This window comes from Trachinotus anak, unplaced genomic scaffold (assembly GCF_046630095.1).
Source record: "Trachinotus anak isolate AG129_WGS33_773 ecotype Australia unplaced genomic scaffold, CSIRO_AGI_Tana_v1 ptg000021l, whole genome shotgun sequence".
Lineage (NCBI taxonomy): Eukaryota > Metazoa > Chordata > Actinopteri > Carangiformes > Carangidae > Trachinotus > Trachinotus anak.
Genome location: NW_027273872.1, coordinates 14,088,387 through 14,103,031, shown reverse-complemented (window position 1 = coordinate 14,103,031; position 14,645 = coordinate 14,088,387). Strand labels below are relative to the sequence as shown.

The window sequence follows — 14,645 nt, the reverse complement described above, 5'->3', positions numbered from 1 at the left end:
GGGTCTCCTCCAGGGTTCGTTCGTTTTGCTGCTTCGTGCTTGGAAGATAAACTGAGTTGGGGAGCATTAAGAAAACGTAATAATAATAATAATAATAATAATTATTATTATTATTATATATAAAATAATTATAATATATAAAATAATAGAAAATATGATTATAATATGCACAATTACCTGTGATGTTAATACAGGTAGATTCATACTAGTACACTCAGTACACTGTTATATCTATTGTTTATATATGTAGGTGGATATGAAACAGCAGTTACAGTAGCAATACAGAAATTTCAATATAGGAGTGATGAGAAACAGCATGGTACTCTGTTACACAGCAAGGTAGTTTTAAAAAATAACAACAAAAACAACAATAAAAAATAATTTTATTTAAAGCAAAAGTGTATTTAGCATCTCAAATGTGAAGATTTGATGTTTTCTAGTCATATATAATAGTGTACACATATAATAGTCTTTTTATATTGGACTGTTGGTCTGGTACAGCTGAAAAAAATTATCGAAAGATTGATGGAGAATGAAAATAATGATTAGTTCCAGCCCTAATAATGATAATAGTAACAATGCAATGCTGCCATTGTTATCCTAAAATGTGATTATAAGTAGTCACCCAAATACTGTACTTGAAGACTCCATTTATGCCTTATTCGTTTTTTTTAATGCGACTTTATCTTAAAATTAATATGCTGTTTCCATCCTGCAGCCTTAATAACTATATCACAAGTAGCACTGTGTACAATGTACTTTTGATTCTTCAAGTTGCCCATATTTTGTTACTTATCCATTTGTGGTAAGGTTTTTACCACATAAATGACCTGAATACTTATTCCATGACTAAAATTAATACTAATTCAAAAGGACCGTCAAACCTGGGAAGCCAAATCAAGCACACTCGGACATTAATATATTCTAATCTGGTTTAAATAGCACACGCAGTGTCCAATGAGTGTGGCTCCATGCTAATTTTTTAGTAACAGTGATGTAAATGGGGGGGTGGGTCATGAGGTTTTTTTTTTTTAGGTTTGTGTGTATGTGTGTGTGTTATTTGCTCAGCTGAAAATGGCGGCTCGGTGCGTCGAATCGTTCTAACTTTGTCGCACAATAATAAACATAACAAGACACACAGCTGTTAGTACATAACATGGGGAGAAACTTTACTGAGAGACTTCGGACGCTCTAGTTGGGAAACATTACTTTGACCACTACGGCTGAAAGGAGTTAAAACGCAGAGGTAATGATACAGAAGCTTACAACTGCCGTATAGCTAATGTCAGCTAGCTGGCTAACGTTAGCCGACGACTTATGAAAGGGATTGTCAACTGAGCTAGTTTACGTTAGCCGCTAACGCCAGCTAAAAACGTCAGTAAACAGACACATTGGTTCAGTATATTTCTGGCACAAGGTAGTTGCCCTAGTCGGCACTTGTCTTCATGCAGCGACGCATGTTCAACATAAGTATTTATATTTCTGTGTGTTGCTAACCTTAGCTTTCTGGCTGAAGCAACACTGGTAGCTAACGGCAGCTATGTAGCTAGGCTCTACCCACAGAGAGGTGTGTGTTTCTGTCCGAGAAAAAGGTAAAAACACACTAAAACATTTAAACAATCCTGGCTATTTAATCAGTGTAACTTAACACGACTCCGGAAACTTTGTTTGTCTTCTAGAGATTATGGAGGATCCACATACACGGTACAGCAAGCGCCTGGTGAGTAACTTGTACAAACTGTTAGCTCCCGGAACACTTGTTTTATGTATACAGTGCAACCTTTAGGTGTTTTCATGAAAGGTCAGTGAGTAATACTGGCCTTTTAGATACACACGAAGCAATTTAGTGAGTGATAATTACTGTCTTTAAATGGCATGGCCCACTTTCTTGTGGTACATTGTCATGGCTGTGGAGCTTTCTGTTTTGTTGACCCCCCCCCCCCATTAACGGTAATGAACCTGTCTGAAGACACTGGGTTCAATAGGAGGTCAAGTTCACTGTCTAAACTGACCAGCTTTTCTGCTGCGACCTTCACCTCTATTCAATTATTCTCCCTTGCTCTAAAGTAATTAACACCATGATTTTAGAGTTCCCTGTGTGTAATCTGAGAATTATTATTATTGGTGGTAATTGCTGGTGAAATTAAATCAAAAATGCATTTTAAAGAATTTATGTAAAAAATGTCTTTTCTGACATATTTGATAAGATTTTGGAAATGAATTTAGCTATTTCTTGAACACCACCAATAAATTGTTATTAATTTGTTAATTATCTTTATGTTTTACTTTATGTGAAAACAACACCTTGTTTCTTCAATAATATTAAAATAATTTTTAGTTGCAAATTAAAAAGATCTGTTCAGCCTTTGCTTCTGAAAGTTAGGAGTATCAGAGTTTAGATAATACCACATTTGTCATAAAGGGATGGGGGTGGGGATATCTGAGAGCGGGGCTGCTGTGCTTGGTTCATCTGTCTAGCCAAGCAGTGCTGCATAGGGTGAATGGCAGAAGGGGAGTCAAAGGGGGGCAGTGTGTGGAAGATTAACCCCTGCTATTGTAATGCTATATTGTTTGGTTCCCCCATGAACTGATATGGTGGCTGGCTGACTGATCAGCCTGGATTGATTTATTGTGATTTAATCCTCATCTTGGGTGAACACATTCATTTTCTCACCAGTGGTTCCTTTTATCACAGAGTTGAAGGGACAGCTCCCATGTGTGTCACTTTATGTCTTAGACATCAGTCTCCAGTAAGAACATTTAAAAATACATCAAGCAATGTTGCAGAGGGTTCTTGGATTGTTGCATCTGTATTAGATTCAAATGTGCTTGCTTTTTGTTGTGGATCAGAACCAGTCTTAGTAGCTGAGTTTTTTCATACCAAGGGTAGTTTGGTGAACAATTATTGATATGATACTCATTTTCTCTGAGTTGTAAATTTGGATGGATTTTGTCTCCAAGTGATCTTTACATCAGGACCACTATGACTAAGCTCTGTCAAGGCACTGAATTATCTTCAGCGCAGTAAGACATCCCATATTTGTCACTGCCAGTTATTCCAGCCCTACTGTCCTCTTTTTGTTGCTCTCTGCAAATCATAGTGTTCATGGGTGACAGAGAGTTTATAAGAAACCTACTTTTGTCCCCAGCGTACAGGTACGCGGCGACGCTACCAGGACGATGGAATCTCAGATGATGAAATTGAAGGGAAGAGAATGTTTGACCTGGATGAAAAGTTGCAGTGCAACAGGTTTGGCTCTGAATTGGTCAAACACATGGAGGGTAAAGGTGAGATGTGAAATTAAACATTTTGGAAAGGAATTTCAGTGGAACCATACCTTAACATATCTAATGCCAAGTGAAGGAAATTAAGGCTAAATGTTTGTTCTACACACTGTGTTGCTTGACACAGCTAATTTTCATCTATGTGTTAACACTGATAAAAGTATCTCTACCCAATGCAAGTTTGAGTTTTTTGATGATTGTCTGTGTCACTGTGCCTGTGTTTATGTCTGCTCTAGATTTCACGTTTGAATACATCCAGAGGGAAGGGCTCAGGGACCCCATTATCTTTAAGACAGCTGATGGCCTTGACATACAGTAAGTCAAATGCTTTTTCTGTTTAATCGCATATTATTATTATTATTATTTTTTTTTTCTTTTCAAATTTTATATAATTTCAAAGCAGATGCCAATATACATGTTTGACTGGTGAAAAAGAAATTTAAGAAATTACAAGGAATCGCCTCTCTCTTGCAGAATGCCAGACCCTGATTTCAGTGTGAGTGATGTCAAGTTGTTTGTTGGTAAGGTCCTGTTTTACGCTCTTTCAGAGTAAATGGCTTTATTTTTAGTGCACAAAATGCTATCCACCAAATGCCATTTGCTAGTAGAGCTAGAGCCAGTGTGGTGTATTAGGAGATATTTTGTTATTGCACACATACAGTTATGGTCAAAATGATTGGAAACCCTGAATTTCAAGTCGTAATTCAGAAGATCTTCACAAGTAAATGCAAATGAACCATCCTTTGAAATGTCAGATTTAAGCTCTTTCAAAAGGTTTTCAATTGTATTAAGGTCAGGACTCAGTGCTGATCAGTTTAAAACATCTTTTTCATTTCACCCATTCTTTTGTGGCTCTGGATATGTGCTGTTGTTGAAGTTGTTGTCTTGCTGAAAAACATTCACCTTGAACCTAGTGTTCTGAAACTGATTAACACATTTCACTCTAAAATGCTTGGTAATCTTCATTCATCAACTACATTCAGTGCCAGAGGCAGCAAAGCAGCCCCACATCATAATAGAACCCCCAGCATTTTTTACTGCAGGCAGGGTGGTACTTCCTTATGGGCTTATTTTCATCACACCAAGCAATGCACTGCATCCCCAAAGAGCTCTACTTTGGTTTCATTCGTCCATGTAGTACTATTTAGGACAATGAATTTGATTTGGATTGAAATACAGTGATATCTGGTGTTGAACCTCTTTTAATTCTCTGACAGGTAGTCGACGTATTGTAGACGTGATGGACGTGAACACCCAGAAGGGAATTGAGATGTCAATGGCTCAGTGGCGACGTTACTATGAGACACCACCATCAGAAAGAGAAAAACTCTATAATGTGATCAGCCTGGAGTTCAGCCACACCAGGCTGGAGAATCTGGTCAAACGGCCGGCTTCGGTGAGAACACACGTCACACCTCAAGGTGTTACAACAGCCAAGACATGTACATTGATCATACCATTGTGCTTCAGAAAGACTGGCTAGTTATCCTAATTATGTGTTTGCTTCTTTGATGGATTAAGCGCTTTGGATCGGTCCCAGAGTAATAACATTTTGTCTACATACACAGAGTGTCAGAAACAATGTTGGGTTTGTTCTAGACAGTTTGAATGTATATTTTATAGCAATTTCTTTTGATTAATCCAGGTGGACCTCATTGACTGGGTGGACAACATGTGGCCCCGTCATCTCAAGGAGAGGCAGACAGACTCCACTAACGCCATAATAGACATGCATTATCCCAAAGTACAGAAGTGAGTAAACCAGAGACCTCAGAAACATATAATGTTTGCCTTGATATACCAGTACTGACCACATCACACCTATATCAGCAATAATCTTCATTCAATTCTGTAAAAAGTCTCTCTCAAAGTCTTTTTTTCCTAAAATCCTCATTGTGTTCACTGTCTCTTCTCCTCTTCTCTCAGGTACTGTCTCATGAGTGTGCAGGGCTGCTTCACAGATTTCCACATTGACTTTGGAGGCACTTCAGTCTGGTATCACATCCTGCGAGGAGGAAAGGTCAGTCTGGATGACACTGGCGCTTTTTTATCCTAATGAGTCAGTTATGCTATTAGAATAAAAATAAATGTGATTGTGGGCTAACGCTCCATCTTGCTTTTCAATTTCTTGCTTCCAGTAAATGCACATTAGTTCTCATAGACATTTATTTATGTATTTGTCGACCTCAGACCTACCATCTTTTACCTATGACTCCTGCAGGTGTTCTGGCTGATTCCACCCACACCACAGAACCTGGAGATGTATGAGAACTGGGTCTTATCAGGAAAACAGGGAGACATCTTCTTGGGGGACAAGTGTCATGACTGTCAGAGGATAGAACTCAAGCAGGGCTACACCTTCATAATTCCATCAGGTCTGTTACTACATACAGTCGTGACACATGCAGACATATAATACATGCAATTACAAACACTGTCTCTATCCCTGCCCTTTAAAAAAAACCTCACACACTTGACGATTGAATGCCTCCAACATCCTGTATCTTGTTTGTTGTAGGGTGGATTCATGCTGTGTACACTCCAGAGGACACGTTGGTTTTTGGAGGGAATTTCCTCCACAGCTTTAACATCCCCATGCAGCTCAACATCTACAGCATTGAGGATCGCACACGGGTGAGCCACACCTCACATTTACTGTAGACTGTTTGCTGCTGGTGATATATAACTACCTTCTTGCCACACACTGATGATTGCTTCAGATTTTGGGATTATGCAAGGCATGATTTATGTCTTATTCTGTGGAATTACACAATGAAAAAACTGTAGTAACAGGGATTTCTGAACAACTTGATTTGAGATGAAGAATTTTAAACACACATAAAGCCCTGGATACTCCATTTGCTTTCCTTCCTTCTCGTACAATTCCCATACCTAAACTCAGGGTATCTGCTGATAGCAGCAATCAGCTACCAGTTCTCCATTTTCCTTAAATTTAAGATGCCTGTACCTCATCGAGTAGAATTCATTAGAATAATTTTTTGTAAGGTAACATGAGACCAGGAAATTCTGCAATACTAAAAACTGAGTCATGGCCCCTGTGACTGAATTAATTTAACTGAATTTAATAACGACACAAAGAAATGTTTTTTTAATGTAAATTAGTGATGTCATATTGATACCCATCAATCAGATCTATATCGTGGTTGATACTATCAAAGTATCAGATCGGTGCAATTATACATAGGGCTCCACAATTAAATCTGAAAGTCATTTAATGAAGTTTAAGTAGGTTATAACTAAAATTACCATGTATGTCTCTTGCTTCTTTGGTGTAACAACTACACACTGGAAAAGTCAGACTTTTACAGTAAAACAAAAATTGAGCCATCTCCTGCAAACACATCAGTCCCTTTGGGAGATGATCCAAAACCTTTTCTTAATTTGGCTATAACACAGGTTTAGCTGTGCTCAGTTACAACAGACTTTTCAGACACTGTCACTGCTCAGCTATAGATGATGAGCTTTGCCAAGGGACATACACAAGTGTTCATTTGACTTTCAGACTGCACCACAACCACAGCACATTTGCCCCACATCTTTCAAAGCAGGGGTGCAAACAACAAAAAAGTTGTGACTAATGCTTCTCATGATGAACTACTATGTAAGTGCAGTTTGTTAAAAGAAAAGGCAGAAAATATACATTATGTATAAAAAAACAAAAACAAATTTAAAGCACCTGTAAACATAGTATACATTTTATTGTCTCATGGAAGTATTTGGTTAAACAGAGTGTTGAAGAGGCAAAAACTTACAGTACTGTCTGCTTCTGTTTTCCTCCTCTAGGTGCCAGCAAAGTTCCGCTACCCTTTCTACTATGAGATGTGCTGGTATGTACTGGAGAGATATCTCTATTGCCTGACCAACGTCTCCCACCTCACCCCTGAGTTCCAGAAATACTCCCTTGGCATAGGTGAGGATGAACACAAGAAAACATTGCTACCCTCATTTCCCTCTCATTTTCACACAGACACAAAAATTAATCCATCAGTGACATCAACTACAACCATCATGTCCTTTCTCTTTTCAGGACTGACCCAGGCCGACCTTGAAACCAGTGATCACACCAGGAATGGCACCTCCAATGGAGTTGATGGTGACACTGGAAACACAGAGACCATGTTCAACGAAGAAGAAATTAAAGAAGAAGGAGCAGCTCAAGTTACCACACCTCAGCATGTGCTGACCCCCTTTGAGCTGGAGGGACTATGGAATCTCTTGGGGAAGCTGGAGGAGCTGCCAGCGCACAAAAAGTGTGTCCCTGCAGGCATCAGGAACGCTGCGGCCCTGCTCGAAGACATGAGGGTGGGTGTCGCATGAGTTACCTGCAGTTCATCTCGCAATTACCTCACCTTGGATACACTACATTCAGAGATATATTACACAGTTTGCAACTAATGCTTTTATGGTGCTGTGCCATGGTGGAAGTCCAGATATATTAAATATTTTTTGTCTTACTACTCGTTTTTCTTCTCCACTGATCCAGGCTGTTCTCAAGGAGCATGCCACTGATCTCCCCAAGCTGTCCTACACTGGAGAGCCCATTGTCAAGTGGCCCAAAAGGGTGAGTAGAAAACTAATTTTTAAACACTTCTCACTAGTCAGTAAATAGCAACATACTTTTGTGGACATATGATGATATCTGTTTGTGAGCAGATATGGTATATTTAGAATTATTGCTTCTGTTAGTTTTAAACTTCTTTTCTTATTGAATAATTGATATTAATAAACGGTCAGTGTTAAATGTACTTTTTCACATAGCTGATGTTCGATTACTTTATAAATATACTGTTAATTCTCACATTATATTATTAGTAAAAATTGTTATAAATTTTCCAGGTCTCATTCCATTTCATCAGACCAAGACTCCTGTCTTTTATGTATTTGCAATTCTTACCTATTTCTTCTTTACCTTTTCTTGCTGCGTCCTTTATACAGCCATCATGGTACCAGCCCCCTACTCCTCCTCCCCCTGTCCTTTACCGTCCTCGCTTGGGTCCTACCCTCCACAAGCCACTGGGTCAGCGGCCCACAAAACGTTCTTCCATCTCTGCCCTGAGGCGCAGACGGGTCAGATGCAAGCGCTGTGCTGCTTGCTGCAGGAAGGAGTGTGGCAACTGCCAGTACTGCCACGACATGAGGAAGTTTGGTGGGCCTGGACGCATGAAGAAGAGCTGTATTATGAGACAGTGTCTAGCGGTGAGTTGTCATATACATTATTGTTATTACTGATGTCAAACTTAATTTCTATGTTATATTAAGTTTATTATTCTAAGCTTCCATATTATTCTATTTCTAGTGTAAATAATATGTATGTATTCCACCAGCCTGCATTGCCCAACACAGCTCGATGTGCCATATGTGGAGAAGGTGAATCAGATGAATCAAATCCGAGCACTCACTCACTCATGGAGTGCTCTGTCTGCTCGCAGATTGCCCACCGTCAATGTATTAAGGTAATCTGCCTCAGACATAGTGAAGACCATAAACTGAATACATTACTTCATGATTGCATTTGTTTGGTTTGCTGCCTACAAAACTGTATTTTACGGTAGTAGGAGTTTAGTAACTGGTGTTTCTTTGACTATCAACTCCTCCCTCTTCCAGGAACCTGGTGAGGGGAAGATCAACAAAGACTTGCCGAGCTGCTGGGAATGTCCCAAATGTTATCAAGGCAAAGGTTCAGCATCAGAGGTACCAAACATACACGTTCTCCCTCTCACTTGCCCTGTGTTTCTCTCACTGTGTCCTCAAGTCTCCTGTTTGTTTAACCTCCACCAGCTGCCATATGGTTGATGTTGATAATCAACTGAACAATGACTCTCTCTCTTTTTCAACCACACCTACCATCTCTTCCCTTCCTCCCCACACCAGTCTTCCAGCGATGAGGAAAGTGGAGAGTCAGAGGGCTCATCCTCCTTGCCACCGTCCAAACTTGCATACCGAGAAGGTATTGGTGTAGGTGATGGGTTTAGACGAGGGAGACGTAGCAGACCCCAATCCCGACCCACAGCACCACCACCTTCTCAGAAACTATTACTGCAGCATCAACAGAATCGCAAAAGAGCAAGTGCACTGGAGCACAGACTTAAGAAGAGGGTAAAGTAGAGATCCTAACTAGATTTAGATGCTCTTTTTGATTGTATTTTGTAATGTTTTAATGATAAAAAGCAAGTAGTGACATATTTTTGCTCCAGGAGGAAAATGTATTGATTTACAGCTTTTGGACAGTTCACATCTTAATGAATATTTAGATGTCTCTGTTTAGTAATACTCCAGTCAGCTTCAAAGCTGGTTAGGCAGATATCACAGATGAGACTTGGGACCTCCCCAGACTTAAAATAGATTTAAAAAAAAAGATAAAAACCTGCCTATATGTATTTTTTTTTGTATTTGACATTTATCTTGTTCCACAACCTTTTTTACTCTGCAGATAAAACTGGAGCGCAGCAAACTGTTAGCGGTAAGCAACATACTTTATTCTGCAATGATTCTGCAATGCATTTAAATAATGCTACAGTGGATATGTAGTATGATTAAAGGTTTTATCCAAGCAGCTTGGTTTGTCAAAGATGCATTTCAACTGTTTTTTTGTTGTTGTTTTTTTTTTTTTTTACAAAATGCTGTTCTATGTCACTAAAAGTCAGTGTAGTTGTGATGTGGCAGTCAGTGAAACTTTTCATTAGTTTCTGAAAAACCTTTTCAAGTACTATATGTGCAGATAATTGTTCATATTTGAATCATATAGTAGCACTGTGGTTGGAGTTTGAAACATACAACATCTTGTTGTCATTTGCCTTTTTGCTCTCCTTCCCTACAGAAACAGTCTTCTCTAGATCGTTCTCCCAGGCTGCTCGGCTCCAGGGTGTTTTCCAGGCTGCGCTCTTCAATCAGCAGACTATCTCAGGGCAGAGGTCGGGGCTCCACCTGGGCAAGTGGTCCCCCCTACCACAGCTCTCCAGGAGGGACAGGGTCCTTCCAGCAGCAGCAGTCTTCCCTAGGTCTGGTACTTGAGCCCAAGGGAGAGCCCCGCAGAGGGAGGGGAAGAGGCGTGAGGCTGCGGGGAGGAGGAGCAGGAAGAGGAATCGGAGATGGTAGAGGCCATGGAGACTTGGAGGAAAGTGAGGACAGCAGCAGCACCAGCAGCAGCAGCAGCAGCAGCGAGGAGGAGGAGGAGAGGGGACAGAGCAGTGTGAGGGGAGGGGATAAAGAGAACCAGCCACAGTCGAGGCAAGGAGGACGAGTAGCCAAAGATGTAGAAGAAGAAGAGAGCGAGGTGGCCAACCAAAACTGTGTGGAGGAGGACGAGGAGGAAGAGGATATGGAGCAGGACTGTCAAATAGGGGACAAGGACACCTCATTTCTTAAAGTGACACTCCAAAAACCAACCAGGGCAAAGCGGGACCCATCAGCCATTGTCCCCAAATTAGAGGCTATTGCCCCTCAAACTGCTGCTTCCACAATACACAACCAGACCAGAGCCCTCGTCAGACCCCCAATTAGAAATCGCGCCCCCTGTTCTGATCAACACTCCAGTAGGCACACACCCCCACACACTCGCAGTGGACACACAGACACTCGCCCCTCCCACCCAGACATCTCTAAAAGACCGAGGCTGAGCAGGCCAGCTAAACTGAGCAATGGTGCCTCCTGTTCTTCATCCGCCGAGCTTCCTCATCTCCGCATCCCTCTGTCCGCCCTGCAGGAAGGAGGAAGTGAGGCAGACAGGGAGAGCAGTGGAAGTGGGCCAGGTTGCGAGAGGGAGGTGTGGGTGTCCGTCTTCCGCTACTTAAGTCGAGCAGATCTCTGCATCTGCATGGCTGTCTGCAAGAACTGGTACAAATGGTAAGACCTCTGAGCTGATATTTGTCAGGTCTTTATTAGGCAGGGGTTCAGATAGCCAGCTAACAAATATCCTCTCAAACCTTTTGTCTTTGGAGCAATGGAAAACATGTAGGTATGTTCTCATTTCTTCCCTATGAAAGAGACAATCATCACCGGTGGCAGCACAGATGAGCTTTTAACATGTTTTGCTCCCTGCAGCCAGTGTCTGTATTCTTGCAAAGATTGATAGTGACAACAGACATCACTCTGTAACACTGTACAACTGTGGGCTGTCATTGTGTTCAACAGAGACGAACAGGGTGGTGACTCTTCTCAAGAGAAACAATCTTGTTGATCACATCACTTCAATTTAAGAGTCACCCAGTTAAACTTTTTTTAAACATTTTATTTTAATCTGATCACCTTCGTCATTTTGAATCATATTTTATGCTTCCTGTCTCATTTTCAGGTTGTTGGTACAGGTTGTGACCATTAAAAATGCTGCCACTTAAAACTGTAGAGTTTCTGTTCTTGACAGTCAATACAAGTTGATGAGGCAGCTTTGATTTGTAGTGATTCTTGCCATTAGTTTCATTTAAATGTTGTTAAGGTAACCCTAATGAGATTTAATGTGGATTTGAAAGGATTTGGGTTTGGTAAGTAGATTTGAATGGAGGTATTCTTCATGAGTGTGTCCTTGTCTGCAGGTGTTTAGACAAGCGGCTTTGGTCGCGGATTGACCTGAGCGTCAAGCGCACTGTTACTCCTCAGGCCCTAACAGGCATCATAAAGAGACAACCTGTCACGCTCGATCTCTCTTGGACCAACATCTCTAAAAAGCAGCTCAACTGGCTTGTTGGCCGCTTGCCTGGTATGTAGAGACACACAGTGATACACTTAAACGCAATTTTTATTGAATTAGGAAATTTGTGGAAACTAAATATGACATTATGAAACAAAAGAATCATGTCAATGGAAATAATAAAAAATGAAGGTTAATTACATGTTAATTTAAGTTTGCACAACATCACATTTATTTATTATTGGCCGTTTTATTATTTAGTCATGTTGCACCAATAAGTTGTGTGCTTGAACACAGATGCTAAACATGCTGTTTGGATTTTGCAGGGCTGAAGGATCTGATGCTGGCAGGTTGTTCCTGGTCATCTATCTCAGCTCTCTGTTCCTCTGGTTGCCCACTCCTCCGTTCTCTGGACCTGCGGTATGCAGACGGGGTCAAAGATTCTCAGATCAGGGATCTTGTCAGCCCTCCAGGTGAGGAAAGAGTTTATCCAGTTGTTAGCTCCTCTCTTCTCTTCTCATTTTACTTCATTTTTAAACTTCCCCTCATCATACAGTCTCTGCATTTTTTTCCCTCTCTTCTTTCAAAATGATTCCTCCAGGCTGTGACAATCGCAGTCAGTTGCGGACCATGCAGTGTTTGCGACTCGCAGGTCTGGACATCAGCGACTCGACTCTGCGCCTGGTGATCCGCCACATGCCCCATTTAACAAAACTGGACCTCTCCCACTGCAACAGCCTCACAGACCACTCCATCAACCTGCTGACTGCAGTGGGCTCATCCACCCGAAACACACTTGCAGAACTCAACCTAGGAGGTGAGATATTGATAGGAAAAGCTAATATGCAAGACAAAAGACAGATTCTTTAGAACATGCACATGTTGCACTGACTTTATTTCACCACTGATGTGTCTGTTTACTTGTTTCTTTAACAGGCTGCAGTAAACTGACAGACACGTGTCTAAAGTACCTCCGCCGGCTCTCTTGCATCTCACTGCTTGACCTGCGAGGCTGTAAAGGTGTCTCCCGCAAGGCCTGTGAGGCCTTCATCTCTGAGCTGTCTGTCAACACACTCTACTGCCTATCAGATGAAAAACTGATACAGAGGATATCCTAATCGCCTGCCTCCTCTCACTGCAGAGGTGATTTGAGGTGCAAGAGCAGGGGGAATGGACTCTTATGTGAATCTGTGTGACACCAAGGACACAAACAGGCAGGGACGTTCACGTGCACCTGTGTCACGTAAAAAAGGTGTGGTGGGGTCTAAACTGGGAGGGCTTAGTCACTTTGCTGGTGTTGGTAAAAGGGGTTGTCACAGCTATAACAGTGTTTCTTCTCAACACATTTTTTCCCGTGTACCTAAAAAGAGACTCAGGAGCTTTTTTTTTTTCTGCTGTTATTCTTTTGGGAATTAATGTGTGGAAAAAGCACATATTTTTTTATTGTCAGGAGTGGGAGAACAAAGGCAATTAATTAGATGGAATAGACTTCACATTAATTGGATAACCAACTGCTCATCTGCTCTTTTTTTGAACAGATGGCATCTTGACTCCCATCACAAACTCCTGGCTTGAGAGAAACATTTGAGTTTCATCCTTTTGGGGTATAACTGCATTGTTTTTTTTGCTGAACCCCACAAAGTCTTATTTATCTTGCGACACATGTAAACTTATTTGATTTTTAGCTACATTTTGGTGCTCCATATAGATGGCTATTTTTGTCAGATTCAAGAGGGTAAATGTTAAGTTGTTTGATGGCGTATGCTTTGTGCACAACAGCTATTTGTTAAGTTGTTTTTTTTTTTTTTTTTTTAAATATGACTAAAGATGACAGATTTTTCACATCATGATTTACAAAGTGAGTTACTGGAATAGCCTGTTTACCAGCTGTATGTTAGGCTTAATAAGGTGTTTGGGTGTGACACTAGTTCAGTGGTGTACTTGATAAGTATACATGGACATTGAATGGTTGCGGTTGTGTAAGAGTGTTGAAAGACAGTGTGAGAGGGCAATCCACTTTGCAACAAGACCTCACCCCAACAAAGGGCAGGTTGCATTAAGTGTTTGGGGTAAGCCAAGGATTAGGTGTCAGATAAATGGTGCGTTTTCAAACAACCATTAGACTTCAGGTGCTATTATTTCCAAACTCCTCTTGCTTTGTTTTTGTACAGAGACAACATTTAGAGCAAAAATGTTAATATTCTAGATGAAACCGCTCCCCTCCACCCCTCTTTGATACACTTTTTTTTCTTTTCATGGATGAAAAATGTGAGTATCTACTTTTCACTGACTTTCATGACCTTGTCTAATTCAATGCAGAGATGTATGATTTTTGTTCTGGGATTTGAGGGGGGGGGTTGCTCATTTCTTTGTTCCCTTCAAGTCTAGTGGTTCTGTATCAAAGGTCTCCTCCCAGACTGCTCCTCTGCCCATATCCCTTAAAATGAATATAAGTATATAAATATATACTTTTGTGTAAATGTGTTTTCCTCTTTTAGATTATCAAAACGGGAATCCTGTAGCAATGTAATTATTTTCAGAAGCCTTTTTCACTTTATGTTGTTTGTGTTATTTTTCAAGAAAAATAAAAAATGATAAACTATGGTTTATATTTTTATTGGCAGTAGGACAGAAGCACCAAGTATTATTTAATGTCCATAGTACTATTATATATATTTTATTTATTTATTTTTTTTTTTTTTTTGCACAGTTGGAT

The 14,645-nt window shown here is 40.6% G+C and overlaps 1 protein-coding gene across 2 annotated transcripts; it reads left to right on the top strand.

Moving 5' to 3' along the window:
• Window positions 1-1,040: 1,040 nt before the first annotated feature.
• Window positions 1,041-14,531, top strand: kdm2ab (lysine (K)-specific demethylase 2Ab). Of its 2 annotated transcripts, XM_071457031.1 has the most exons (24): window positions 1,041-1,246; window positions 1,503-1,592; window positions 1,680-1,720; window positions 3,150-3,288; window positions 3,522-3,600; window positions 3,760-3,806; window positions 4,503-4,681; window positions 4,931-5,037; window positions 5,212-5,305; window positions 5,507-5,660; window positions 5,804-5,919; window positions 7,090-7,216; window positions 7,334-7,608; window positions 7,790-7,867; window positions 8,242-8,502; window positions 8,631-8,759; window positions 8,911-8,997; window positions 9,178-9,402; window positions 9,737-9,766; window positions 10,124-11,148; window positions 11,835-11,998; window positions 12,256-12,402; window positions 12,531-12,746; window positions 12,866-14,531. In XM_071457031.1, the coding sequence occupies exons 3-24, from the start codon at window positions 1,685-1,687 to the stop codon at window positions 13,045-13,047; spliced, it is 3,897 nt and encodes a 1,298-aa protein (XP_071313132.1). In that variant the 5' UTR covers window positions 1,041-1,246; window positions 1,503-1,592; window positions 1,680-1,684; the 3' UTR covers window positions 13,048-14,531. The 2 variants fall into 2 exon arrangements, with proteins under 2 accessions (XP_071313132.1, XP_071313131.1); XM_071457030.1 differs by lacking the exon at window positions 1,503-1,592.
• The last annotated feature ends 114 nt before the right edge of the window (window positions 14,532-14,645 follow it).

Coding starts and splice junctions, on each gene's coding strand:
- kdm2ab (XM_071457030.1), top strand. CDS start 1,685: ATGGAGGATCCACATACACGGTACAGCAAGCGCCTG. Junction 3,601..3,759: donor GCTGATGGCCTTGACATACA/GTAAGTCAAATG, acceptor TCTCTCTTGCAG/AATGCCAGACCCTGATTTCA. Junction 9,403..9,736: donor AGCACAGACTTAAGAAGAGG/GTAAAGTAGAGA, acceptor TTTACTCTGCAG/ATAAAACTGGAGCGCAGCAA.